This window comes from Triplophysa dalaica, chromosome 5 (assembly GCF_015846415.1).
Source record: "Triplophysa dalaica isolate WHDGS20190420 chromosome 5, ASM1584641v1, whole genome shotgun sequence".
NCBI lineage: Eukaryota > Metazoa > Chordata > Actinopteri > Cypriniformes > Nemacheilidae > Triplophysa > Triplophysa dalaica.
Window position 1 is genome coordinate 10,739,064 of NC_079546.1, and position 12,563 is coordinate 10,751,626.

At 36.5% G+C, this 12,563-nt stretch overlaps 1 protein-coding gene and 1 long non-coding RNA gene across 11 annotated transcripts in view; both read left to right on the top strand.

The window, feature by feature from the left end:
• Positions 1-1,322: 1,322 nt before the first annotated feature.
• LOC130420372 (uncharacterized) lies at positions 1,323-3,799 on the top strand. Of its 2 annotated transcripts, XR_008906646.1 has the most exons (4): positions 1,323-1,764; positions 2,818-2,887; positions 3,063-3,158; positions 3,363-3,799. It is a non-coding gene; the product is annotated as an uncharacterized LOC130420372 (long non-coding RNA). The 2 variants fall into 2 exon arrangements; XR_008906645.1 differs by having other exon boundaries at positions 1,337-2,887.
• Positions 3,800-8,422: 4,623 nt separating this feature from the next.
• magi2a (membrane associated guanylate kinase, WW and PDZ domain containing 2a) overlaps positions 8,423-12,563 on the top strand; it is a 173,764-nt gene continuing 169,623 nt past the window's right edge. For all 9 annotated transcript variants that reach the window (XM_056747609.1, XM_056747610.1, XM_056747612.1 and 6 more), the window contains exon 1: positions 8,423-8,906. In XM_056747609.1, coding sequence (XP_056603587.1) covers positions 8,624-8,906 — 283 coding nt within the window. In that variant the 5' untranslated portion in view covers positions 8,423-8,623. The remainder of the gene's footprint in view (positions 8,907-12,563) is intronic.

Below are 12,563 nucleotides of genomic sequence, written 5' to 3' on the forward strand. Positions count from 1 at the left end.
TACATCCGCGCTAAAATATCAAGGTGAAAGTCATCATAGCTTGCGTAGTATAGACCCAGCTGCCAACCCAACTTTGAGAATAGATTAACGGCGACATTTTTTTTATCGCGCAATAAGAGTCTCACTAACGGCCCACCACTAATATATATATATATACATTTTAGTCCATACAACTGACTTTGATGGTGTTGCGTTCTTGAGCATCACTGAATGTATCTTTTGCAATGTTTGTGTAACTGCCATAAAGATTAATGGGAATACTAACAGTTACGATGTTAAGGTATTATAGACTTGCAGACAATGCTTTAAATCAACAAAGAAATTTTAAACTCATTTTTTCATTTGGTGATGAAAATAGTTTGCATTTGTTTACATCTGCAAACAAATGGCATAAACATATAAATTGCACATCTGCTATTACTTTATCATTTTAGACATGTTAGGATTATATGGATCTTTAAGACGAATTAGAGAAGTGCTGGTCTCGCCCAGAAACGGTTGCGTACCCCTCAAAGTCTTAGTAGTGGTCTTGACTACACCTCTTCCTCAAACACAGGGAGCACAGTTGTTTTTATATAATTCCCCCGATATGAGATAAACCCACTGATGCACAGTATGTGGAGAAGCCTCTTCAACAGCCTCTTCTGTAAATCCAGTTGCCTTTGAAAGAACTTACTCCTGAAAAAGGAGCATGTCAGCGCCTTAAACTGTACATCTGTACAGTATGTACGCTTTACAGCGCTTTAGTGCTGTGATGTTTGCAGGTTGCCTTACGTAAAGAATAGAGAGCAAGTCTGAAGTGGGAGGGTTACATAACCACTCGCTCGGTCCAGAGTGTGTGATATAAGAGCTTCATTTTGTGTAAAGGCGAAGAAGATTAAGAACTCAGACTGTTAAGTATCATGTTAACAACTATACAGAGCGATGGAGGACTATTGATGGGTACAGCAGTGTTTTATAAAAATGCTTCATGCTGTGCGACACCCATCTCCCATTATCCAGTCTTTCATACTGGAACTGACTTTTGCTTCCAAGAGTTGTTGCACTTGGAATTTCTTAAAAGAATATTCAAAAATGTTTTCATTATGTTGTTCACCATGAAATCCAAACTGACTATCCTTTTTATATTATGAATGATTTATGCATGTGGGTCGTTGTTGTTTTTTATTTACGTACACGGTGCACTCATAATCTTTAATCAAAATTTTAATCAAACTTTACCTGTTTTGTCTGTTCCTCAATAACCTTTCTTCACTGTAAAACCAAACAGTAAAACTTAGATAAATAAAATGGGTTGTAATTACTCAAAAAAATAAAAACGTTCATTCGCCTTTAATTTTCTGTGTAATTAAAACGAAAGTGAAGTTCTAAGTGTACAGCACTCAAATGCTTTAATTTGTTTTTGTCAGTGCACTCAAATAGTTTTACTATACTCCCGTCTGACGTCACCCACGTGCGTACGTGCTCCTCCCTCTAGTAGCAGTTGCAAGTTCGCGAAAACACGCCATGTTTTTGTTGCTTCCCTGACTCGCTTCTGATGACAATTTGATAAATCTAAGTTTGCAACACGTGAATAACTCGATCTTATTTTATAAAAATAGCATAGGAGGAGATCTTTTTCGATCGGGAATTTGCTGCGGTGTTGTCTGTGAGGACCTTTGATGAGAAAAGTGCCATGCAATTTTCTGAACCAGCTGGTGACAAGATTTTCTTCGTTGTGCTGCCATCCATTTTATTCCTCTTCTTTTTGGGCACGCTAATCTGGTAAGTTCCTGGTTTTATTTTCTGCAAAGTTTTAGTGTCTTAGCAGTTAATGTAATTTATGCATTTTCAAAGCGAGTAACAATGTCTCGAGACATTTTATCCTGCCTCACTAAAAGTAAAATGGATTGAATTGTATTTCGTGTTTAAAAATATATAAATCTATCAAAGTCTGTCTTTTTGCATCCGTTAATGCATCGGTTTTCACATTAAAACATTTTCGGGCAACACATTTTAATGACCTCAAAATGGCGGGCTGTGAATTGGCACGCATGAATAGACAACTAACGTTAGTGGTTTTCATAGAGGTTAGACAATAATTTGATGCACTGTGTTCCATGTGTTGGAAAAAAATTGTAAGGAAAGGTATTTATAAATTCTATTTAAATAGTTTGGCCAAGCCACACCAGTAGCTTGTGTTATTTAGCAGAGACATTTTTGTTCTTGCTTAAAATTTGACATTTCAAAAAGCAAATTTTAAGTTCCTGCTGCAAAGTTTTAGTGTCTTAGCAGTTAATGTATTTTATGCATTTGAGTAAGAATGTCTCGAGACATTTTATCCTGCCTCACTAAAGGTAAAATGGATTGAATTGTATTTCGTGTTTAAAAATATATCAAAGTCTGTCTTTTTGCATCAGCATCGGTTTTCACATTAAATCGTTTTCGGGCAACACATTTTAACGACCTCAAAATGGCGGGCTGTGAATTGGCACGCATGAATAGACAACTAGTGGTTTTCATAGAGGTTTGACAATAATTTGATGCACTTTGTTCCATGTGTTGTAAAAATTTTTTGTAAGGAAAGGTATTTATTGCCCAAGCCACACCAGTAGCTTGTGTTATTTAGCGGAGACATTTTTGTTCTTGCTTAAAATTTGACATTTCAAAAAGCAAATTGTGCAGTTTAAAAAAAATATTTAAAGGTTTGTTTGACTGAGCATAATGCCTAATAAGTTACATAACTGATTTAGCATTGTGTGTATTCACATATTTTTCCTAGTATTTTGGCAAATATTACAACCTAACTAAGTTCTCAATCTCTCTGAGCTTGTTCAGAAAGAAAGCTGCTCGCACAGGGAAAGTGTCTGAAGTACTGAGTCAGCTCTTCAGGATATATGACCTCCAGGTCAGTTGGTTACACTTCTTGATGCCTGATAAAGAAACTGCAGTGGGTTTTTAAATATTTTGGTTGTACTTACAGACATTTGAGAGGTAGATGCATAGTATTGTGTTGCTGTGCAGATTTTATTCCATGTTAAATCAAGATTCTCAAACTCCAGTCTCTAATTCTCTCTCTGAAGGAAAACGTGGACGTCCATGTACGACAAGCTGCCGTCCTCCGTGCTCTCCCCACCTATCTACAAGAGGACGACTCCAACTTTCTCAAGACGTGGGATGTAAGCGTTGCACTGTTTGATTACCAATAATCTCCCTTACCATTCAGATGTCATCCTGGTTCTAGTTCCATGTTTTTAATATATTAATTAGAATTGTAGTTACTGTATGGGATAGAATGGTTTGAAATAGATGTAAATATATGTCACTTATTAGCAATCATCCTTTGGAAGTTTAGAGTAACAGTTCTCTGTTCTTGTCTTCAGGTTGAGCAATCTGATGAACCAGACATTGATGCAGTACCACTTGGTCTCCTCTCCATTAGTGGCAATTCATCAGATGCCACGTTCTTCTGCCCAGAGAAGATTGCAGTTGTACTTGAGGGTACCATGGTTATTGATTTTTCCACATTGGCTGATGCATTTGCCATGCTTTTTGGGCTAACTTACGCCATGGACCTAAGTTACCCAAAAGAACTGGTGAACACATTTAACTTCACCCAGAAAGTCCTGATGGGTCTGGAGGATGGGAAGCTAAGGCCCAGAGCTGGGTGATATCCAGATATCCATATTGTCCACTTCTAAAAGTGATTGTTATCTCAGCCCATTTCTCAAGGGCCTTGCACTGTATAGAAGTATTTCCATTTGACAGACATGTTTTGATGTTGATGCTTTGTGATTACTTAATAAAAGAGTAACTCGCATTTAAATTGTCTGTTAACCGTTATTTTTCTTTCAGAATGTGTTATAGTTAGCAATTTAATTACTTGATAATGTAAATCTAAAAAGGTACAAAAATGAATAAAGTGAGTAATTTGTTACTGAGATATTAAAACTAAAATCATTTTATGAAGGTAAAATAAAAACTAAAATGTTTTTATGATGGTAAAATAAATTGTATTGTAACATAAACATTTAAGTTATCTTTAATAGGTAATGTGAACCCATAAACACCTTATAAAATTACTTAACTAATAGTGTTAAATTAACTTGTTTGACACACGCTGTTCCCTCACAGGTGATTAGATACTGTCGGCAACTTTGCCCACCATGTCACAGCCGTCATGTTTATGATGGTTGTGTATAAGTAACTTAGACTGTCTGATTCTCCATCGCAAGACTTCCAAAGTCCTTCAGATGATAGGAGAGGCTCTCTTTAGCTCAGATTTTGAAAGAAGTTAAAAGCTTATGCATTTCATATTTTGGTGGGAAAACTCCCACGAGTTTCTCAAAATATAGTCCCTTTAGGTCTGTCCTTTAAAGCACATTTTTCATTTTTATAAAAATTATTTTCCCCCTCATTTTGATTGGTTTGTATTTATGAACCGCAGAATTGCTACACCATTTATTTGGCAAACATTTAAATGCTCTTCCTGTCAATAAGCAACTGGATTAGACTAAAGCAAAGATTGTATGGTAAGGCAAGATAAACATTTTATTAAGACAGAAAAAAAATGACTGTGCTTATCTAGCAAACAATAATATGAAGAGTTTTCTTCCAAAACGAGATAACTCATGTTTTTATGATGTTATCATGTTTTTATTGTGTTAGTTAGCTGTATTTTTTAAGTTATTATGGCTTCATAAAAACAAACCATTTTAGTTGCAATTTGATTGATATTAATTGGAATGCACAATATAAAACATCATTTTGGACATTTTTCTATTTTTTTGGAACCAAACTCTTCAAATATAAATAAACACAATTCAACCTGTTTCTGAAGCTCTAAATAAATCCAAGTATAATTTTTTTAAATAAAAAGAGATCGGAATTTTAAATATTCAGAATTGAGTAGTAATCCATAATTTAATGTTCATAATTTGATGTGAATATGTGATGACAAAACGTTAAAGCACATAGACAGATGTACATCAAAATTAAATGTTGTTTGAAACAGGTGTCTTAAACAGTAAAGGCTTCTCTGTTGATAATCACATACCTGCAGAATAAATGCTAGAATTATAAAAGATGAACATTTATCATCTGCAATTTGGCTGCTTTGTTTGTTGACACTTGAATACCTGCGAACACAATAAATGAATGCCATTGACACTTTGTATCCTTGTCGAAAATAGAAGAAAGTTGGATGTTTGCAAGACCAATCAGAGATGTCTCTGGATGGAATCACAATCTGTACTTTGTCCTAAATACTTTAAAAGATTATAGGATTAATGCATCCCAGATCATAGTTTACTGAAGTAGGCAGGCCTTCTTTTTTGGGTGAACATGTTAATTTATAATGGTAATATCTCGCGTTTTTATGTTTGAGATTGCAAAGCTAGGAATAGTTTACCAATTAAACTCTGTCATCATTTAGTCACCCTGTATGACTGACTTTCTTTTGCAGAACACAATAGAAGATATTTTGAAGAATGTTGGTAACAGGAACCTGTTGGTCCCTATTGACTTGCATTGGTTTTGTGTCCATACAATAGAAGTGAATGGGGACCAACGGTTTGCCCTTACCAACATTCTTCAAAATATCTTAATTTGTGTTCTGCAGAGTAAAGTAAGTAATACAGGTTTGAAATTACAAGAGGGTAAGTAAAGGATGACATCTTTTTTTTTTTGGTGAACTGTCCCTTAAAGATACCTGAGCAGAACCTAATGTAATCAATTTTGTTATATTTTAATGCTTATATGCAAATTGAGACAATATGGAAAAACAAATATCATAAACACAAAACTGCATTTGAGAGTTTGGATTTATCCAAATGACTCGCTGCAACTATTAACAGCTTTTACCTGCGTTCTATATCTTCTGTTAAACCCATCCAACCCTGCCTCTTCATTTCTGAATTTGCTTAAAATTACGCCGTCATAATCATTAGATCATGTTGCCTAGCAATATGTAGCAGTCCCCACGGCGACATCACTGTCAGGACCAATGTGCTCCCATCTGGTGAAGTGTATTCTGGGGGGAATTGCTTCCTCTAGGTTTTGGAGCTCTGACTCGATTGTCCTGTTTAGAAAGGCCACCTGCTTCAGGATACATACAACCACAGGGTCTCATTTCTGTGAGAGCTACACTTCTCTGTTGGATGAAAGTATGCGAGTGTGGGTGTGAGAGTTAACCAGATTCGGAACCGGTTATCAACAGCCCTTTGCAGAGGATATGTAACAAAAAAAATTTGACCCGCAATGGAGAGAGTGGGATGAATATGCTCATATGAGGTAATTTCATGAGAAATCAAAAATATTGATCTTTTGAAGAGTTTGTTGTGTATATTTTGCACCTTTCAGAACTCACAGTTGTTTTTCTGGTAACAAAAGAGCATTAGTGTTAATAATAAATAACAACACATTAACATGTCAATAAATAGCATGAATAGTTTTTGTACTTTATCATAATTTATAAGGCACTGAGTCCCAAACACAAGCTCTGAGCATAATGTTCATTACGTTTTATGAGCACAGTGCTCCTCAATATCCCTTCTGTCATACTCAGGGAATTCCTAACTTGTTTAAAAACCTCCCGACAAACAAATCCTTTGCACATTCTCTGTCTTGTCAAAACATCATCCTCTTCTTTTCCCTCTCCCTCTTTTTGTTAGTTTCTCACCCACTCGCTCAGATACTCCCATCACTGGAATGCAGAAAGCAGTTGATCTGTCTCTGAGGGCAGAGGTCACAGCATTACCCCTTGTTATTAGAAAACCCTTCATTCACAGCAAATTGTGTTTTTAATAAAATAAAGGTATTAGACTGTATGTAGATATGAGTAAAAGAGACTTTGTGTTTTTGATGCAGGAGATTTTTTCTAGCATGAAGTTAAATGCTTTATTTCTAAAGCCACTCAAGGAAACTGTCTTTGAAGACAAAATGCAGATGTAAAAGCATGTGTTTTATTTGATGATGGATTATGCAGAAACAAACAATAACTTCAAAATCATGTGGGTTTGTTTTAAACTTGTTTGTTCATAAAATGATCCTGCGTTGTTCTGTAACTAATCTACTTGAAAAACCTGATCCTCTACACTCCACAGGATTAAAATAGCACCAGAACTGCACAATACAAGTTAAATTGCTTTTTAATTTTACAGGATGCGTGCATTTTTTTGTATTAAGTGGCATACCAAAATAATTGGAACATCATCCCGACAATATACCCCTTAAGAAAGAAAAAGCACAAGTTAACTCTCAGTTCGTTTTCCTAGGCAGCAATGAGGTCAAATATGAGGCATATATGGACTTTAAATGACGAATTGTCTTATGATGTATAAATAATTTATAATGTCACATTAGTTTCAGAGATCTTTTTAATCCTGGGATGACGAATGTAAAATAATAATTTTCATCAATGGCCTGTGAGAGCTCCAAGATTTCTCAACTATCCCACAATAGCACATGAGTACATTCAGTGTTCTTTAATCTCTTGAGAAATGTTATGGTTTCTGGATTATTTATGAAATAATTGTATTCTTTTATATTAGTTAAAAAGTTTTGTCAGTGTGGATTATTGTTGTATAGGGCCTATTTAGAGGGACAAATCTCAGATATTTGCAATGTTAACTTCTAATTGGTTGTCTTCTATTTAAATACTTTAATCTCTTCAAACATTGCTTTATATGCTGTCATATTCATATTTTAATAAACATTAAAACTTAGTGTTAGGCATTTGCATAGGCAATAAAATGCATGTTTTGGAGTTTCTTATGAAAGTTGCCCTGCTTTAACTGTTAAATGAGTTATAGTCATAAAGCATTACAGATGCAGGGGAAAACTGTTTGCCATACTCAAAGTAATTTTCATTTTGCATTTTCTCCAGAAGGAGGCACAGCAGTCGTTTAAAATGGTAAAAAAATGCTTGGGGCTGATGGCATGATGGAAGTTCCGTTACTTTCTCTCTTCTTTTCTCTTCTCCAGCGGGAAGCGACTCTTCTCTCCTCCTCTTCACATCACATCCGGCTCGGTTTACCACTACCAGTTTAGACTCTGTTACAGTGCAGCGTGAAGAAGTCCGGTTCATTTGAGAGTCGGTTCTTTCGAACAGCTCAATAATTTCCTTGACTCGTTAAAAGACGTGCTCTGGAATCCATGTTCGGTATTTTCCTTTCAGTGTTTAATGTTAAACGTTAAACTGTTAAAAAAAGGATTTTTCTGATTAGCTCATTTCCTATTTTTTCAGAAGTTCGCTGTAAGCAGTTTTAACCATATCGGTTAACGAAGGTTATTTAAATGACATATTTTTATGAAATATTTATTAGTTTTGTTTAAGTTACAAATATTTAAGTTGTATTTATACTTTAAAGATTTTTTAAACATAATAGTTTCTTATAAATTGAGTCCCAAAGATCTCCCTCATAGTCAAGTGAATCGCAAACGCTTCGCGAATCGGCTCGAACGAACCACTTGCGAGAAGAACCGGTTCAAAGGACATCACAGTGTGGCAGTTTTGAGAGGCTGCTGTGGATCTGCTGCTGATATGGAGACTCTTGCCAGGCACAGAAACTGATCGTACAACTACTTAATCGATATCGCGGATAGCTTTCATGCCTGCGCTCGTGTCACATTAACAACTCCAAACATGTCCAAAAGCGTTAAGAAGAAAAGTCACTGGACCAACCGAGTCCATGAAGTTGTGTTGTCCAGGGGTCCGAGCGGTAAACTCGGGTTCGAGCTGGAGGGGGGCGCAGAGAATGGACTGTTCCCCGTTATTGGGGAAGTGAAACTGGACAGGGTCAAACTCAACCAGGACGAGTTACTTCTGGAAGTAAATGATACGCCAGTAGCCGGACTGACCATCAGGGATGTGTGGGCTGTGATCAGACACTGCAAAGATCCCGTCCGCCTGAAGTGTGTCAAACAAGGTGAGTTTAAATCAGAGATGTTTTAAATAAGACAGTTTACAGTTTATTAATTTATTTACTGAGAGTTATTGGTGACATAAAGACCACCTCAGTGGAACAATTCAGGGCGCTTTCAGTGCCCTGCTGAAGCGTTTAATCGTTTGTTTATTTATATATGATAATAGTGTGGCTATATTACCAAGTTCTGATACTTTGTAAAATCAAACACTAATAGTCTATCACGTGTTACCCGCTTTTGGCGGAAAGTAGGGTATTTGTAAACGTTACACCTGTTTGTGGATGCGTTAATGAATGAGTATCGTTTGCGTAGGCTTTTATTATTATTGTGTATTATTTTGCTCCCCAGTATTGCATGAGATGTGAATAACAGTGTGTTTGTTAACATATCAGTACTGCTCGCGTACTGGTGGTGAAAGTTGGTAGTTTTTTGTTGCTACAGTAACAGAGTTGTTGTGTTTGTGGAAGGGGGCGTATCCACGCAGTAGCGCGAAGCTGCGTGACGTCACTGTTTGGACTTTTTACGTTGCTGTTGGGTTCACAACGTCATAATGCTATTCAGTTTTTCTGCTATAATACGGGTTTCTATTGTGTATAAATGAACTCAATGTATCTACTTGATCTTTTTTGTTGAGACTGAATGTTTATCTTTCCGTTATCCTTGAGTTTATGTTACCAGACTGTAATCTGGTCTTTGTGGGCGTGTGCCACTGTTAAATACATGATGACATCGCTGTTTTCCCAGTAGGATTGTATCTGGACGTCACAATCACACTGTCACGAATGATGCCAGTTGAGTGTTTTATAATATATTCCTTCTGTTTGGTGCATAATTGTAAGCATTTTAGCCCCTTTTCGATTACTGGGTAAGGATCTGTGCAAGACATTCTTTTTAGTCGACGCATAGACCAATTTACATGATAGGAGTACACTGCGAGCTTGACTAAAATCTGTGAAAAGACGCTTCGATGAAGACGCTTTCTTTACACAGAGCTTGAAGTTCAAAGAGAGGATATGCTTGACATTGTCATCTTATTTGGTTGCATATAACCTCTTTCCTTTTACTGTAGACGCAGCAAACAACTCAAATCAATAACCTATATGCAGCATTTTTTTATTACAGCAGTCAATTTCAAGTCACGCATTTTAATTCGCCAACCCTGCCCTGCTTTGACCTCAGCCGAGCGATGCTTGTTCAGCTTTACAGATGATCCACAATCATGTGTTGGCCTGTTATTATTTCGTTAGCAAAAACAAGCACATTTTTATATAAAACTATCAAGCATCTAAACGTTGTGTTCTCATATTTCCTACTAGTGCTCTTGTGATAGCGTTCTTTTATGGGTCGAAATTATGTATTTGTCCACAGTGCCCAACTTTGACATCAATACTTTATTTTACAGTATATGCATATGGGATTTTTATTGCCAGTGTACAGATAAGAATATATTTGTACCTATAATTTTACACAATAATACAGCTTATGTTACACAATATGTACTCAAAATACACAGACACACACACAATATCAAATAATGTCTCATTGCCAGTTGATAGGGTTACATTTTGAAGCATTTTGTGTACCAGTTTTCTTTCATAAGTGCTGTAACAGGGACCTACTTGATATTCATTGGACACACAGTTGTATGACAGACACCAAGCTGCGGTTGGTATGGTCAGATGCCTAGGTAACTACCCTAAGATGAGATGTCTGTAGCAATTGGTGTCTGTTCACAATCTGTGAAATATCAGGTTTCGAAACACACACATACACACACACACATTCACACACACATTCACACTAAGTCTCTTAGGATGACCTGGGGAAGTTTTCAGTTATCACAAACTTCCAAAACCGTTCAGTATCACTTTGAGTGTCCGACCTTTAAATGTAGTTTGGTTACAATGTAATAATATGGGTACATCACATTATTGTATTTAGGTTTCAAGCACGCCCTTGGGGGTAGGAATGATATGAGGTTGACATAAATTATCATCTCTCAGCCGGCAGTTATAATTGTACATTTTGATTTCAGATTAGAAGGTGTAATTACAATCATGCCACCGAATTGATTTGAAAAAAGAAAAAAACGCAATGGTCCGTCGTTTCCTTTTTTGCGCTGCTTGACCTTGTTCACTCTGTTTCATGTTCCACTCTCCACCCACTCGCTGACCTTCCACTTTCAATAGCTTTGGTTTACTAGAATGGGAGAATTTTGATAGGGAGTAACATAGGCCAGATGCTTGTGTAAAGCACACCGAAGGACCTGCATTACATGACACATGGGATGTGGCATATCATCACGACAAGTACACATTTGCTAGTACAGGGTGCCGTTTATTACAGTTTAACTCAGATTGCTCGGTTTGCAGCTTTAACCAGAAAGCTTTTTTTAATCTGGAAAAGTTTTGTGTTAGGGCCAGTATCAAAGCACCCGGAAAGCATGACATCATGTAGCAGTGGTTGTGGTGTCTATAAACCGGTGGATGAATTTAGCTCTGCTTTAGCCAACTAAATGAATGGACAGAAATAAATATATTAGGATCTTTAAGTGTAACGGTTATATACTGTATACATTTAGAACAACGCACATGCATTTTGAGCTTACACTACTGCTCAAATGTTTTAGATCACTTGACAAAAATGTCTCTCATGAATACTTTCATTTATAGGTGTATGTTCTAATGTTTGATATAATAATATAATTACCAACTTATTCATTTCTTTCATTAGATAACCAAATATTTTGGAATGGATTACTTGTCCAAATAATGAATAAAAAGCATCCGATAAGAGCCCAATAGATGTCTTCAATACTGTTTAAAAAGCTTCCCAGGGGAGACCTCAAGAAGGTGGATGATAGTCATTTATGTGGAATGCTTTTGGTCATAATTCCTATAGTTGCAGTTGTGTTATTCCATGGGTTTAATGGGTTAAATTTAGTACATTTAAACTGGTAGTGTATTTTAGACTGTACAAATATTAAAGTGTCAGTTCACCCAAAATGTATTGATCTCCACTGACTTCCATGTGGAGAAACACCCCAGCATCCGCAATGCTCTCCAAAATTTGTCTAAACACTTTAGCAACATTTTTACTCTTGAAAATAAAATTCTCTTAGAGATGAAGAACCACTTATTGATGTTTATTTGCTGCGGGTCCACTGCTGTGTTTGTTTATAAAGGAGCAGGACCTACTGCGGTGAATGATATATCTCTGGGAATTGAACATACTCTAGCCTCAGGAATGGAAGGAATGTTTTCCACCCCGTCTAGACGGCAGAAATGTATTGATGTATCTCATCTTTATTCTCAATTTCTTTATCTAGCTGTCACAATAATACTTGTCTTACCAAGACATAAACACACATTCATATACACATCCCTGCAGGTTCCAGTTGCATGTATGGCGTCCCGTCACTCATGTGTAGTAATGATGTTTACGCAGTCAGACAGAAATCCTGCAGAGGTCAGTACTGCTGGTCCTCTGGTGGTCTAGAACTGTCTTCCATCCTCAGCACTTTATGTATTGTCAGTCTGCATGCTGCGACACCCATGAGAAGGTTCGTAGTTTAGGATAATAGAGAGTCATTACTCAAACATCTGTTAAAGCTTGTCGGGTTAAACCAGGTGTTTCTGAAACTATTTCAGCAGTAAGGC